We start from the raw sequence: 16,289 nt of genomic DNA, 5'->3' as shown, positions 1-16,289 counted from the left end.
TCATGTGGGAGCTAAGAGAGAAAGAAGGAAGGAAAGAAAGACCATAGTAGTGCGTTGGACTTGCAGAGGGAGAGAACATTCCTTGGGCTACAAAGTGGAGTGGGGGGAAAGATGGAGGGGGAGGGAGGTTGGGGATAATTGGGTGAGGATCAGGGGTACAAATGCAATTTGTGGTAATGGGTATGCTGCCAGTATGAATCTGGCCCTCACATCATGCCATGAGGGGTGACAATCAGCTTTGTATCTCATGAATATTCATAACTAATCAAAAAATACATAATGATTGTAAAAAATACTCTAACACTACTGCAGTCCCAACCATTCATTGATATTTTATCATTTTCTTGATGTACAATTTCTTAACTTCTACATTTATATATAGGGATCTGATTTTGATTTAAAATTTTCAATCAAGAGTAAATACTTGGTTGAAAAGTTATTTGGTACCTATGTTGTACCTGTGAGCTAAAAGTTTCTGAGAAATTTCCCGTAAATCCCAGGGATTACATAGGTAATATATGCTTAATTTTCTATCTAATTGTAAAACAATTGATGCTATGATAACTCTTTTGACATTAATTTTTAAATGATAGTTTCATGTTCATCATAGAGGTTGGAATTCTCAGGGAAAAGTCTCTATTGGGACTAAGTGGCATAGTCATAAAGCTGTCATTCACACTGAAGATTTTTTCATTTCCACAAGGCTGGTCTGAGGGATGTAAATCTGGTTCTACCAGCAAAAAGGTAATCAACATCCATTCAAACACAATTGATTGCCTTCTTTGTTTTCTGCTGATCTCAAGGAAATAATTATTTTTCAAAAGAAGAAAAACAGACAGAGAGGTTTTTGGGGTTTAGGAGAATAAGTATTAACCATAAAGTCAGTTTCAGGCTTGATACTTGGCCGCCTTCTAGCTGTATTATCTCAAAAAGTTTATTAACTAAGACTCTCAAACTTATTTTCTTTATTTACATCAAGGGGAAGTAATGAATGTTAATAAGAATGTTTGGAACACAATAGGCAATAAAAGTTAGGATTATCATTTTTAAATAAATATTTACATTTTTTCCTTTTGTCTAGACTTGCCCTCAAACTGCCGTAATAGCTACGTTTAAAGTAAAGACTCACTGTTGTCGCTGCAGCTGTTGTAGTTGTTATTGTTAAACAATAAATCTTTTTGGTCCATCCTTGAGGATCTATAATATGTAGAGAGTAACTGGTTAGGAAACTCTAACTTTACCAAAGAACTGTAAAATAAAAGCTGAAGGACTGGGAACACTTTAAATCACTTTCTCTTTTTAGTATTCAGAAATATAGCTTAGTTTAAACAATAGAACATTTTGTATAAAAATAGTCAGCAAAAGTTTGATAGTTTAATGTTTATTTCACAGAGAAAATTGTGGAGGGAGTTATCACCCCACATATAAATAACAGTGGTTAGTTTCTATTCTGATTCCAGAAGTCTGAATAAAACAATTTATTCCTGCCCTGTCAATTTATACTGGAGAATTCTACAGGGCACTATAAAATCATCCATTTGTTAGTGTATTTGAAAATACAAATATTTTGTTATAATTAAGCCTTATTTAAAAGAATAAATTCAGTGTCCAGCATAAGAATACATTCAATTTTTGCATAACCTCTGGAGCAGTTTCATCCATTTTCAGCAGATTATTCTGTGATCTTGCGATGGATCAAAACTGTTTCACCATCTGTTCAATTTGCAATAATGGTTCTTATGTAAAACACTTGAAAATCACTAGTTACAACACTGTGTAACAAGTTCATTAATTAAGCTGAACTTTTTTGGTTATAATTGGAAAGTAGCTTCTTTTTTTCTCACACTGATTGCTCTTTAAACTTAATCTGCTGGATATCTCTTCCTTGCCTGTAGATAATATCTTTGGTGGAGCCCATACATTTTCTGTTCACTCATTTTTCAGGTATTAAAAATTCACTGTTGCCTAAATCAAAACTATCTTATCATGCCCACTTTAAAACTTTTCTTTATCCTTGACCCAGAATCAGTAACAATAAAACAGGGAGTTACAGTCTCTTCTTCCACTTCCTTGATCTACTTCCTTTCTGCACTCACTGCACCTCTCCTGGATACCTCAAGGTCAAGGCAGATTTGAGGACTAATGGAAATTTAGGAATTGGTGACAGTAAATACACAGTTGTTTCTTTTTTTTTCTTTTCCCAAAAAAGTGACAGTGAGAGCCAGAAATATAAGGCTGTGACTTGACTCACATACTGATCATGAAGCAATGTTCAATTATATGCCACACATATAATTATATGCTACACATATAAGAGACATGCCTAAACAGTGATTTTAAAATGTTGAAACAAAGTAGGTGGGCAAGGGAATACCGGAAAAAAATGCAAATAAAATGAAATCACCAGATAATAATTTTAATATAAGAAAAGATTGAATTCAGGGCAAAAATCATTAAATAAGAAGGGTACTTTACAATAATAACAAGTGTCATCCACAATGAAGATCTGAGTTAAAAATTCTATACACTAAATAACACAGCATCAATATTCATTTAAAAAGGACCATAGGAGAAACAAGAAGAAATAGAAAAATGTAAGTAGCAGCAGACTATAACAGATCAAGAATTTTAAAAAGTACAATTTGGTAAGGAATAAAATGATGTAGAGTAAAATTGACTATAAAGTAAACTATTATTTTCAAATAGTATTTTAGTAATAAGTAGACTTAACTGGGGGAAAAATAGGCTTACACCCAAAAACCAAACTAAGAAATGTAAGAACAGTCAAAAAGACAAACAGGTTGGCATAGCAGACAGTATGTACATGTGCAGGATGCTTTGCAGCTAGGGGTGATCATGTGACTCAGTTATGGTTAATGATATATAAGTGGAAAACACTGGGCAGGACTCTTTTTAAAGGGAGACAGGTTAGCTGTTATGCTCCTTTTGCTTTTTGTCTTTGTAGCAGACACGGTATGTATCCCACCTTCGAGTTCATCCATACACACTGACAGCCTCCCCCTGTGCCCACTCCTCTCCTGCTTCTTGATCTGACAGCTTTCTCTGGGAGCTTGTTCAGTCATTGTGAGGGGCAGCTTGTGAACGCTGGTGTTTAATGTACCCATAGCAACCCTTGATCAGTGAGGTTTGGGATTTGGTAGATAGATAGCTCAGCTTTCATCTTTCCTATCCCTTAGTGGGCCAGTTCTGAGAAGTTCCTCAGAAGGTCCCCAGCTGGAGGGAGTCCCAGTTGCACCCACAGTAGTAACCACTAAAGCACTCTTTACTGGCTTTTCTCCCTTCCCTGTATCCCTTTCCCCACTCTCCCACTTGGCTTCATGTGATCACCTCCCAAATAATCTTCCTCCTAAACCCAAGTACATGTCTCATGATCCGATTTCAGGGGAACTCCAATTATGACAGCCTTCTTCTTTCTTCCTAACTATAATGTAAGTGTGAGAACTGGATAGAAAGAGATAACATGATCTCTCCTTGCAGATGATATATAGTATACATGAAAACCCTAAGAAAATCATTCTAAAAGTAATGACAAAATTAAGAGAATTGATTAAACTAGCAATGTAAAAAATTAACAAATAAAAAGCAATTGTCTTCATATATTTAAAGAATAACCAACTAGAACATATAAAGGAAGGGGAAACCCCACTCACAGTTTCAATAAAAAGATTTTTAAAACTTAAGAATAAACTCAAAAGAAAATGTTTACTTTTCAAAGATGCAAAAGTAGACTTGAACAAAGATAAAGGCATATCTTGTTCATGGATAAGACAACTCTAACTTATATGTATGTTAATTGTTTTAAAGTTAATAAATAAATAAATTTAATGTGATTCCAATAAAAATGTCATTTTTTCCCCAAAGTAGACTATTGATTCTAACGTTCTTATAGAAAATGAACATGTAGGGAAAGGTAGGAAAACCCTGGAAAAGAAGAACAATGAGAGGAACTAGTTCTATTAGCTATTAAAACACTTTATAAAAGTCCCTATAATTTAAAAAAGTGGCTACTCATTATCACATAGACACACAGAATGATGGAATAGAATAGCAAATTCAGAAATAGAACAAGTATATATTAAAAATTAAGTGATGCCAAAAATCACTAGTGAACATATATTCTTTTTAATAAATGTTGTTGAGATAACTAGATAGCCATTTGGGAAAAAGTAAAATTAGATACATATCTCACACTGGATACCAGAATGAAATGCAAATAATCCGGGTATTTAAACATGAGAGATGAAACCACACAAGCAAATAAGAATTTATTTCATTATAAACCAGGAATGAATTACAAATTCATTCATTCTTTCTAGGGATGATTACAAATCCAGAAGCATCAAAGGAAATAATTAAAGATTGACAAAGTTGACTACATAAAATAAAAAGAACTTTTTTAGGGAAAAAAACAAAAGTCACAAAACAAATTAAAATTCTGGAAGAAAATATTTGCAATTTATATCACAAAATTATGTCACAATCTCCTAATTGACAAAGAACTTTAAAAACTGGAAAGAAAAGTACCAAATACCAAAGGGGAAAAGATGTGAACAGACGGTTCAAAGACAGAGAAAGCAGATGTCCTTAAACTTATACAAAAAAGGCTGACCTTCACTCATAATAAGAGAAAGGCATATTAAAATTACTGGGAGTACCATTCCCCCCCCCCCCATTTTGGTTGTCAAAATTCCAAAAACTTAAATACTCTAACGGCAAGTAATGAAGAAACAAGCATCCTCCCACATTGTTAGTGGGAGCGCAAAATGGTATAACTCCTATGGAGAGGAATTTACCAAAATCTAACTAGGTTTCATTTGCATTTTTCCTTTGACCTAGCAATTCTACCGAAGATACACTTACCCAGATATGAAATACTTATGAATCATTACTTGCAACAGCAAAGACTGGAAATAACCCAAACATCTATCAGATGACTGGTTGAATAAAATAATGAGGTATTATGCATCCATTAAAAAAACGGAGGAAAATTTCTGCAAACTGACTTGAAGTGAGTTCCAGAATATATTAAGTGAAAAACGTAAGGTGCAAGTATTATTTATAATACGAGTTATTGGTTGAACTGTGTCCCCCAAAGAGATATGCTGAAATCCTAACCCTTGGTACCTGTGAATGTGACCTTATTTGGAAATAGGGTCTTTGCAGATGTAATCAAGGTCACACTGTATTAGGGTGGGGCCCTAATCCAATGACTAGTAACCTTATAAGAAGAAGGAAATTTGGACACAGAGACACAACATGCAAATTGAAGGTCATGCAAGGATGGAGTTAGAGACTGGAGTAATGCTTCCACAAGTTAAGGAACATCAAGGATTGCTGGCAACCATCAGAAGTCAGGAGAAAGGCAAGGAATAGACTTTTCCTCACAGGCACCAAGAAGAAATCAAACCTGCCAACATCTTGGTTTTGTACTACTGGTCTCCTGAACTGTAAAATAATAAATTTCTGTATTATAAACCACCCAGTTTATGGTACTTTGTTACAGCAGACCTAGGAAACTAATACAATATGCTAAGTGTTTTTGTAACAAAAAAAGGAAAAATAAGAATATAAATGTGTATTTACTTCTTTTTTCCAAAAAGAAACATAAACGAACAAGCCAGAAATTAATGAAAATGGTTATCCATAGAGGATCAGTTGAAATGGTGTGGAGAGAATGTGTTCACAAGACTACTTTAACCATACATTGTCATCTAGGTTTGATTTTGCATGTGTTATACATGTTTTACATGTTTTTAAAAAGTAAATCAAAAGGAAAAATCAGAAAAGGAAACGCTGAAACTGAACACAAACATAACCTAAAGAACTAAACTATATGCCAAATTGATTTCGTAACTACACAGAGATAAGGTTGATTTTAGAAAACTTTTAAACAACAATAATCTGACTGGATAGCTTCTGCAGGATATATACTAAGGACAAAAAAAAAAAATGCAAAATGATCTTAAGCTTCACTCCGTAGGTTTATTGTTACTTGGTAGTATTAGAATTATAATTTGAAACTACATGATTGTTGCAAGATAAAGTGAATAAGTAAATATGTTGATATTCTAAGAAACCAAGATTTTCAGTGTAAGAGAAAAGAAATGCAAATATAACAGGAGTTAAGGAATGACAAACTTGTGATATTAGAATTGGCACAAAATGTAAAAAATGAAACCATACAATAAAAATATATATTGTAGCTCTGACCACCGAAAGGTCCTAGAAGTACACAGGCAGTTGTCTAATCTGCATGTCACAAAGGCCTGTTCTAGTTTTCTGTTTATGAGATTCTTAATCATTTTTTGGAGTTTTCCATCCTAATAAATCATTAAAAACCTAAAACATAGTGGTTATCTTGCTTGTTTTTCCTATATATTTTTTATAGTATCTGGTCCAGTGTTATATCTTTCAGAGACCATTCAGTTCAAATCGTTAGTTGACTTATTTTCCCCTAAAACTAAAGATTATTTCAGATTAACAGTTACAGGAATTCAGACAGTGCTATAGCAACAGGCCTCATTTTGGGTGAAAGGTAAATACAAAGTTAGAAAGGTTTTACCTTTTCAACACACCCGAGCAACACATTGTGATCCTCCTACTTCACATCGGTTTGGGAGGGGGAGAGAGCAGCCTTCTTTTCCCCCCAAATCTGCCAACCACTTTGTGCTGCAATCCCTCTGTGCAGGACTTTCTGGCCTCCTCACCCCACCCCCACTGTCAAACAGAGTCCGGGCCATCAATCACCAAACCTTCCACTTGTGCCCTCGACTCCATTCCTCTTGGCTTCAACAGGGTTTGGTGACCTCTTTGTTTCTTCAGCACCAAATTTTTGCTGTCCACTGGATCATTCCCAGCAGCACATGAACACCATCTACTAATCTCCACTTTGAAACACAACATAACAATAATGACCCTCCTTTGATCACACCTCTCCCTCCAGCAACCAACTCATTTCTCTGATCACCGAAATCCATCAAAATAGTCGTCAAAAGACCCTATTTCTACCTTCTTTAACTACTTTCTTCCATAGACTTCTGGTTTTTCTCCCTCTCGCAGACCTCTCCTCAGTCTCCTCCTCCCCTTGTTCGTGGTCACTTACGTTGGAGAGCACTACACTTAGTGCTCAGACTTGAATTTACACTCTCCCTGGGTGATCTCATTCAGTCTATTTTAAATGTCTTCTATTTGGAGATGAAGTCCAAATTCACATCTTTAGCTCCAATCTCTCTCCTAGGCTCCAGAAGCATTTATCCAGCTGCCTGTTTAATATTTCTACCAGGATGTCCTTAGAGTCAGGCCCATAGGTTTGTATCCTAGACCCTAGCTGTGTGGCCTTATGTTCTTTATCCGTGAAGTGGAGACAGTAATAGTAACTATTTCATTAGGTTATTTGTGAAGATTAAATGGGAAAGTGCACGCAAAGCACTTATAACAGTGCTGGCACAAAGTAATTGCTCAGTAAATACCCTATTTATTAACTTGTTTAAATCCTCTACTAGAAATCATGAGAGAAGGAACCTCATATATCTAATTCAACAATGAAATTCAAGGCCTAGCACAGTGCTTGGCATATGGGAGGATTGGTAGGAGCTCAATATTGATATAATGAATGGATTCCTTTAAAGGAGGAAAAAGTAGTACCTACAAAAAACAAAAACAGAAACAAAAAACAGCTCAACTGCCCAGGTTGTCTTGATTGGAGGAGCCATCCCTGGCCTTTTTTCCCAACTTCCCTACACAGTATCTTTGGCATTTGTCTTCTCATTGACCAAGTCCTAGGAATGCAACCGTGACATTCCTGCCTTCGATACCTGGTTCTGTGCGGCATGCGCTGTTTTTGTTTGTTTTTTCCTGTGAAAATGTAAAATATAGTTTATTGTTACAACCCATCCATAATGCTTTTTCATTTACACTCAGTTTCACCACTATGTAGTAGAAACCTAGAAAGCAGTTCTATCATGTAAAAAGTATATACAGGGTATGACGCGAGTAAAATTCAGGGAAGATAACGTCGTAAGACAGAAAATTTCCTTGGCAGGTATGGGGTTGGGTAGGCAGAGTAGATCAGTGGACCGAAAAAATTATAAAAATGCCCAACAGTGCTGAGTGACGCCCCCGCCCTGCATCCCGGCCCGCCCAGCAATCCCGCCGCCCTGCATCCCGGCCCGCCCCGCACCCCCGCCGCCCTGCATCCCGGCCCGCCCCGCACCCCCGCCGCCCTGCATCTCGCCCCGCCCCGCACCCCCGCCGCCCTGCATCTTGGGCCCGCCCCGCACCCCCGCCGCCCTGCATCTCGGCCCGCCCCGCACCCCCGCCGCCCTGCATCTCGCCCCGCCCCGCACCCCCGCCGCCCTGCATCTCGGCCCCGCCCCGCACCCCCGCCGCCCTGCATCTCGGGCCCGCCCCGCACCCCCGCCGCCCTGCATCTCGGCCCGCCCCGCACTCCCGCCCGCCCTGCATCTCGGCCCCACCCTCCGTCCTGGCCGAGCCTAGCCACGGAGGGAACGGTCTGCTGAGGACGGGGTGAGCCGGGCGCGAACCCCCAGGCCCGGGTGGCTTCAGCGACCCGCGCGGTTTGGCAAAGAAACATGGCCGCCCTGACAACAGTCGTGGTGGCGGCGGCGGCCACCGCGGTAGCCGGAGCTGTGGCGGGGGCGGGCGCGGCCACCGGGACCAGCGTGGGAGCGGCGCCGGCGCCGCAACAGGTAAATCGAGGAGGGCCGGGAGCTGCTGTTGTGGCGCCCTGGTTCGCAGGGGGCTGCAGGCCCGCGCTGAACTGGTGTCCTCTGCAGCGCCGCCTGGGAGGCTGGAGACGCGGTGGTAACCTCCCTTTGGTGGGGCCTGGCACACACCGGGCGTTGCTCTTTGTTGGCTCGTGCGTTAAACGGCGTCTACAGAGCCACCTCCACCCGAGTCGAGGAAGACCTGGGTGGAAACCTTGGCTGTCCGCTTCTTTGCTGTGTGGTAGGAAAGTACCATCTCGGCGACTCAGTTTCTTCCGTAAAAATTGGGACTAATAATACTCCTATGCACCTTCCTGAGGCGTGGGCATTATATCTGCGAACCCCCTGGCACAGTGCTTGGTTGGAGAGAGATTCGATGCCCAATAATTAGTGGCAGCTCTATTATTGGACCGGCTCTGGGAACAGAAGGAGGAATAAAATATGGGTTGGTTTGAGGCACAGGTGTTTCCAAAGACCGATGTAAGACCCCTTTCTTCGCAGTGAGGACCAGATATTTTTGTTCAAATGCCCTCAGCTCAGTAAGACTTTAAATGATTTCACTAAACTTAATCCTCTTACCCAGCACACCCAGTCCCCTTTTCTGGTTTTATTTTTCTCCGTAGCATTTATTATCATATGATATTATTACATGTCTATCATATTATTAAATGAATGGATAGTCCTACTGACTCTAACACTGAAACCAACTAATGTTTTCTTAAGAAGAGATCGTTTTCTTGATGACAATCTCATGATATAAGAAGTGTCCACCACAATATCAAGTTCCTGTCAACTAGGGCTTCCATAACAAAATACCCCAGATTGAGTGACTAAAATAATAGAAATTTATTTGCTCACAATTCTAGAGGCTAGAAGTTCAAGAAGAAGGTGCTGTTAGGGTTGGTTTTGGGTGAGGCCTCTCTTCTAGGCTTGTAGAGAGCAACCTCACTGTCTTCAGATGGCTTTTCCTTGTGTGCATGCAGAGAGGGAGAGACAGAAATCTCTGTTGTCTCTTTTTACAAGGACATCAGTCCTAACGGATTAGGGCCCCACCCTTATGACCTCATTTAACCCTAATTACCTCCCTAAAGGCTCAGTATCCAATGACAGTCACATTGGAGGTTAGAGCTTCAACATATGAATTTTGGGGGAACACAATTCATTCCATAAGTTCCCTTACCTTATTTTGGAGTCATTATCCCAGAAGTTTTAGGACTATTTTATGCTGTATTTTATTCTACAGTCTCCTTAGGGTGTGGAATCTCATAAATTTCTCACCCATTATGCAAATAATGTACCCTCTCTATGCTTTTTAATATTTGTGTATTATTTGTTTATAAATAACCCCTCTCAACCATTGCCTTTCGTGATTGAAGACCAGAATCTCCTTACTTTTCTTTCAAATGCCATTTCGCAGGAGAAGGAAAAGTGGGTTCAAATGCCATTTCTTTCCTGTCTCAGCTCCTGTTCTCTTGACTGTTTCAGTTGTTGCATTATGTCTTTTTGAAGGATCTCTAACAGCATCACACTAGTGTGATACTGGTTTTGTACCAGGTTAGGGATGTATCTTCTGCTTTGTTTCTAGTGACATTTCCTCTTCATGACCTGAATTTTATGGCCCTTGGCTTCCTGGAATAGCCCTACAGTAATAACTACATTCCTTCTCTGACTTTAAATGCTCACTTAAAACAGATTTCCTCTAGAAGGTTATGCACATGTATAGGGCGGAGTTTATGCACAGGTGTGGTAATTTGAATAATGTCACCCCCCCATATATATATATATATATCTATATCTTAATCCCCAGCACCTGTGTAATCTTACGTGGTTAAAAGGGACTTTGCAGATGGATTAAATAAAGGGTCTTAAAATGGGAAGATTTTCCAGGATTATCTGAGTGGACACAGTGTAATCACGAAGGTCCTTATAAAAGGGAGGCAGGAGGATCAGAGTCAGTAAAGAGATATGCTTATGGAAGCAAGAGGATGGGGTGAGGCGAGGAAGTGACCATGAGACAAGGAATGAAGGTGGCCTTTAGAAGTTGAAAAAAGGTAGGGAAGTGGATTCTCTCCTGAAACTTCCAGAAGGAATGGAGCCCTGCTAACACCTTGATTTAATTTTTTATTAATATTATTTTTAATTGATAAATCATTTGTGGGGTACAATATGATGTTTTCATATATGTATACAATGTGAATGATTAAATCAAGCTAATTAACATATCTCTCACCTTGCTTATTTTTTGTGGTGAGACATTTGAAATGTACTGTCAGTTATTTTGAAATATACATGCAATACATTATTATTGACTATAGTTAACCTGCTGTGTAATGGATTGCAAAACTTCTTCCTCCTATCTGAAATGTTTTACCCTTTCATCAAAAATTCTCCATTCCCTCCCTCCCCCTACCTTGGCCCAACCTCTGGTAACCATCATTCTACTCTCTACATCTGAGTTCACTTTTTTAGATTCCACATATGAGGGGGTCTTTAAAATGTTTATGGGAAGATTTGTATTACCTTTTAATTTTATTTTTCTACAAACTTTTTGAAGTACCCTCATATAAAATATACCATGCAGTACTTATCTTTCTATGCCTGGCTTATTTCGTTTAGTATAATGTCCTCCAGTTTCACACCTTGATTTTAGACTTGACCTTCAGAAGTGTGAGAGAATAAATTTGTGTTGTTTAAGCCACTAAGTCTGTGGTAAACTGATTTGTGGTAAGATTGTTACAGCAGCAGTAGGAAACACAGGAAAGACCTGAGAAGGCCCTAAGCACTCATCTTTGGCCGACATTGAAGTTCTGTGCAGGCAGAAAGTTAAGGCTAGGGTAGAGTTATAAACTGCCTGCCTGAGTGTTGAAGGTGTGCTGCAGCATGCACACTCCTCACCTCTCACCACCCCCGAAGTATCAGGCTAGGAAACTTTTTGGTTCAAGGCATCTAAGGAAATCTCTAACCGATTATTAGCTGACAACTAAGCTAACCCAGCAGAGATTTTAGTGCCACACATGACAAAGAATACAGACTTTAAAGATTTGGTTCAGAAAAGTGATTAAACAAATAGTAACAACACAAACCCTCGGGAGGGGAGAGAATTTCATTTTCAGAATTGCCACATTATATTATTTTAAATATTCAGTTTTTAACAAAAACAATTATGAGATAATTTTTTATCTTTAAAGAAACAAAGTATGGTTCACACTTGGAAACTGAAAAGTAAAGAGAAACTGTCTCTGAGGAAGACTAAATATTGGACATACTAGACAAACACTTTAAGTCACTTATTTTAAATATGTTTGAAGAACTAAAGGAAGCTATGTCTAAGGAACTAAAAGACAGTATGAGAATGATGTCTTACCAAATAGAAAATATCTATAAAGAGATAAAAATATTAAAAGAGAATCAAGTAGAAATTCTGGAGTTACATATTTAAAAGGCTGCCTTAAAGTGTGACATTGTCTTCCTTTATAGAAAAATTATTTCATGCAAAAGAAATTAGCTGTACATTTTTTAAAAAATGCATAATCCATAGAGAAATGGGGAAAAAATCAGTTGAAAATTATAGAGAATTAAATTAATTCTTGTCATAGAAAATAAATACTAAGTCTTCAGACTAGAAAAAAAGAAATTCTGGAGTTAAAAAGTATAAGAACTCAAATAAAAACTTCACTGGAGAGGCTCAACACCAGATCTGAGCTGACGGAAGAAAGAATCAGCAAATTTGAAGATATGTCAATTCAGAGTATCCAGACTGAAAAGCAAAAGAACAAAAGAATGAAGAAAAATGAACAGGACCTCAGAGACCTGTGGGACACAATTAAGCATACTAACGTGCATAATGAGAGTCCCAGAAGGAGAAGATAGAGAAAGGGACAGAAAAAAATGAACACTTAAAGAAATAATGGTAGAAAACTTCCCAAATTTGATGAAAAATATTAACCTATACATTGTTGGAGCTCAGTGAATTCCAAGTAGAATAAATTCAAAGTAATCCATACCTAAACACATCACAATGAAATTGTCAAATTGCATAGATAAAAAGAAAATCTTGAAAGCACCAAGAGAAAAGCAATTCATCTTATGCAAGGGATTCTCAGTAAGATTAACAGCTGATTTCTCATCAGAAACCATGGACTCCAAAAAGCAGGGGGATGACGTAGTCAAAGTGATGAAAGAAAAGGATTGTCAACCAATAATTCTTTGTCCAGCAAAATTATTCTCTAAGAATGAAGAATTTAAAACATACTCAGATAAACACAAACCAAAAAAATTTGTCATCATATTACCTGCCCTACAAGAAATAGTAAGGGAAGTCCTACAAGCAGAAATAAAAAGCCACTAGACAGTAACTTGAATCCACATGAATAAGGAGTACTGATAAAGGTAAATATAAAAATCTGCAAAATGTATTTTTTGTAACAAATTTTTTTCAGAAAATAAAGGAGGAAGAAACATTTCTCATTCTATGATGCCATTATTACCTCAATACCAAAATCAGGCAACATCATCACAAGAAGGAAAACTATAGACTGTTAGGATACAGATGAAAGAATCCTCAACAAAATACTGGCAAAACAAATCTAACAACATATGGGAAAAAAACACCATGATAAATTGGGATTTATTTCAGACATGCAAAGTTGGTTCAATATATGAAAATCAATATAACACAACATATTAGTAGAATAAAGGACAAAAACCACATGACCATTTCAGCAGAAGCAAAAAAAGCAATTGACATAATCCAGCACCCTTTTTGATAAACACAGTCAACAAACTAGCAATAGAATGGAATTTTCTCAACCCGAAAAAGTCATCAATGAAACACCTACAGCTAACATATTGCTTAATGATGAAAGATGGAAAGCTTTTCCCATAAGATCAGGAACAAGATCATCCACTTTTACCAATTTATTCACTGGAAATTCTAGGCAGAGCAGTTAGGCAAGAAGAGCAAATAAAAAGCATTCATATTGGAAAGGAAGAAGTAAAATGATCCCTATTCACAGATGACATGATCTTGTATATAAAAAATCCTAAGGAATTCACAAAAAAATTATTAGAACTTATAAAAAAGTTCAGCAAGGTTGCAAGATACAAGATCAATATACAAAAATCAATTGTATTTCTATGCACTAGCAATGGATAGCTCAAAAATGAAATTAAGAAAATAATGTCATTTACAATAGTATCACAAGGAATAAAATACATAATAATGAATTTAATAAAAGAAGTACAAAACATATTGAAAGAAATTAATGGAGACCTGCATAAATGGATATTTCATGTTTATGAATTTGAAGACTTAATATTTGTTAAGGTTGCAATATTCCCCACAGTGCTTTACAGATTCAGTGCAATTCCTATAAAAATCTTAGTTGCCTTTTTTTCTTGCAGAAATTTACAAGCTAATTCTAAAATTCATATGGAAAGTGCAAGTTATCCAAAATAGTCATTATGCAAAAATCTTGAAAAAGACGAGCAAAGTTGGAGAGCTCATACTTCTTAGTTTCAAATCTTACATCAAAGCTACAGTAATCAAACTGTGGTACTGGCATAATGATAGACATATAGGTCAGTAAGAGTCAAGAAATAAACCTATATTTATGGGCAATTAATTTTCAACAAGGACGCAAAGACTGTTCAATGAGAAAAGTATGGTGTTTTTAACAAATGATGTTGGGACAATTGGATATTAACATACATAAGTTGAATTCCTAACTCACACCTTATATAAAAATTTACTCAGAATGGATCATACCTAAATGTAAGATAAAACTCTTAGAAGAAAACATAGGTGTGAGCCTTCATGACCTTTGATTAGGCAATAGTTTCTTCTATATGACACCTAAAGCACAAGCAACCAAAGATCAAATAGATAGATTGGACTCCATCAAAATAAAAACCTTTTGTGCTTCAAATAACATTATCAAGAAAGTGAAAGACAAGTCAGAGAATGGAAGAAAAATGTTTGCAAGTCATATATTGATAAGGGTCTTATATCTAAAATATATGTTAAAAAGCAAAATTACAACAAATTTAGTTTAAAGATCTAATTGGCTCTTTCTTACTTGCAGTTCATGAATTGGAGCAGCATCCTGCTCTATAAAATAGAATGAGAGGTCCCACAAGGCATGACAGAACAGTGGGTTTTGTAAGATGGGAACAAGAAAATGGAAAAATGGAAAAAAGCAAATGGGTTAACATTGGGTTACTTCAGATTACTTTTCTCATAATGGTTAAAGCAGAGAGGAATTCCTTATTATGCTGACTCAGGTTGACTGGGCCACTTCTGACTGGTTGCCAGGAATCTCCTGTTTTCAGGAAAAACTGTTCTGTTTGGGAGTCTACCTGCTTCCTTAAAATTAGTTTGATTATGTGGCATTTAGTATGAGTGACTCCATTTTGGTTTGGTCTGATCTGTTGGGGCCTAGTGCAAGAGCTCAGTCCAAAACAATGGTCTCCCATAAAATTGTTTAACATATATAAATAACTCTTACAACTGAACAGTAAAAAGGCAAATAACCCAATTTTAAAAATGGGAAAGGATTTAAGTAGACATTCCTCAAAAGAAGTGGCCAATAAGCATATGAAAAGATGCTCAATTTCATTAGTCATTATGAACTAATCAAAACCACTGTGAGATACCCTTTATATCCATTAAAATGGCTATAATGAAAAAGATAATAACAAGCATTGGTGAGGGTGTGGAGAAATTGGAACCCCCATGAATTGCTCATGGGAATGTGAAATGGTGCAGCCACTGTGGAAAACAGTTTGGCAATTCCTCAAGATGTTAAAAACTTTTGTTCTTCGATGGCATTATCAAGAAAGTGAAAAGACTACTCAGAGAATGGGGGGAATATTTGCAAAATATATATCTGATAAGGGATATATCTAGAATATATAAAGAATGTTTCCAACTCAACAACAAAAGGGCAATCCAGGTTTTAAAATAGGAAAGTAAAAAATAGAGTTATCTTATTACCCAGAAATGCACTGCTAGGTGGAATTGAAAATATATTCACACTAAAACTTGTACACACGTTGGTTCATGGTAGTGTTATTCATATTGGCCAAATAGTGGAAACAACTCAGTTGTCCATCAGCTGATGACCGATGAGTGGATAAGCAAAATGTAGATCCATATTACGGAATATTAGTTGTAAAAAGGAACGAAGTACAGATTCATGGTGGAACATGGATGAATCTTGAAAACATGCTAAGTGAAAGAAGCCAGACAGGAAAAGCTACATGTTGTATGAGCCAGTTAATATGAATTGTCCAGAATAGGCATATACATAGAGTCAGAAAATAGGTTAATGATTGCTAGGAGGAAGGGGGATAGGAAGTGACTACTAATGACTACGGGATGATTAAGTGACTACTACTAAGTGACTACAGGGTTTCTTTGTGGCATGATGAAAATATTCTGAAACTAGATAATAATGATGGTCATACAACTTTGTGAATATAATAAAAACCACTGAATTGGATACTTTATACAGATACATTTTATGATATGTGAATTATATC

At 37.2% G+C, this 16,289-nt stretch overlaps 1 protein-coding gene and 1 pseudogene across 1 annotated transcript in view; one reads left to right on the top strand and one right to left on the bottom strand.

Moving 5' to 3' along the window:
• The window catches only part of LOC134370553 (GTP:AMP phosphotransferase AK3, mitochondrial-like), an 84,451-nt pseudogene extending 76,599 nt beyond the window's left edge, over positions 1-7,852 (bottom strand).
• A 676-nt stretch (positions 7,853-8,528) lies between these two features.
• The window catches only part of CCDC112 (coiled-coil domain containing 112), a 26,170-nt gene continuing 18,409 nt past the window's right edge, over positions 8,529-16,289 (top strand). Inside the window, exon 1 of the mRNA XM_063087351.1 lies at positions 8,529-8,729. Within this exon, the coding sequence (XP_062943421.1) occupies positions 8,613-8,729 (117 nt within the window). The 5' untranslated portion in view covers positions 8,529-8,612. The remainder of the gene's footprint in view (positions 8,730-16,289) is intronic.

Source organism: Cynocephalus volans, chromosome 2 (genome assembly GCF_027409185.1).
Source record: "Cynocephalus volans isolate mCynVol1 chromosome 2, mCynVol1.pri, whole genome shotgun sequence".
NCBI classification, from domain to species: domain Eukaryota; kingdom Metazoa; phylum Chordata; class Mammalia; order Dermoptera; family Cynocephalidae; genus Cynocephalus; species Cynocephalus volans.
The sequence above is the reverse complement of the archived record's forward strand: the minus strand, read 5'-3'. Positions and strand labels throughout refer to the sequence as shown.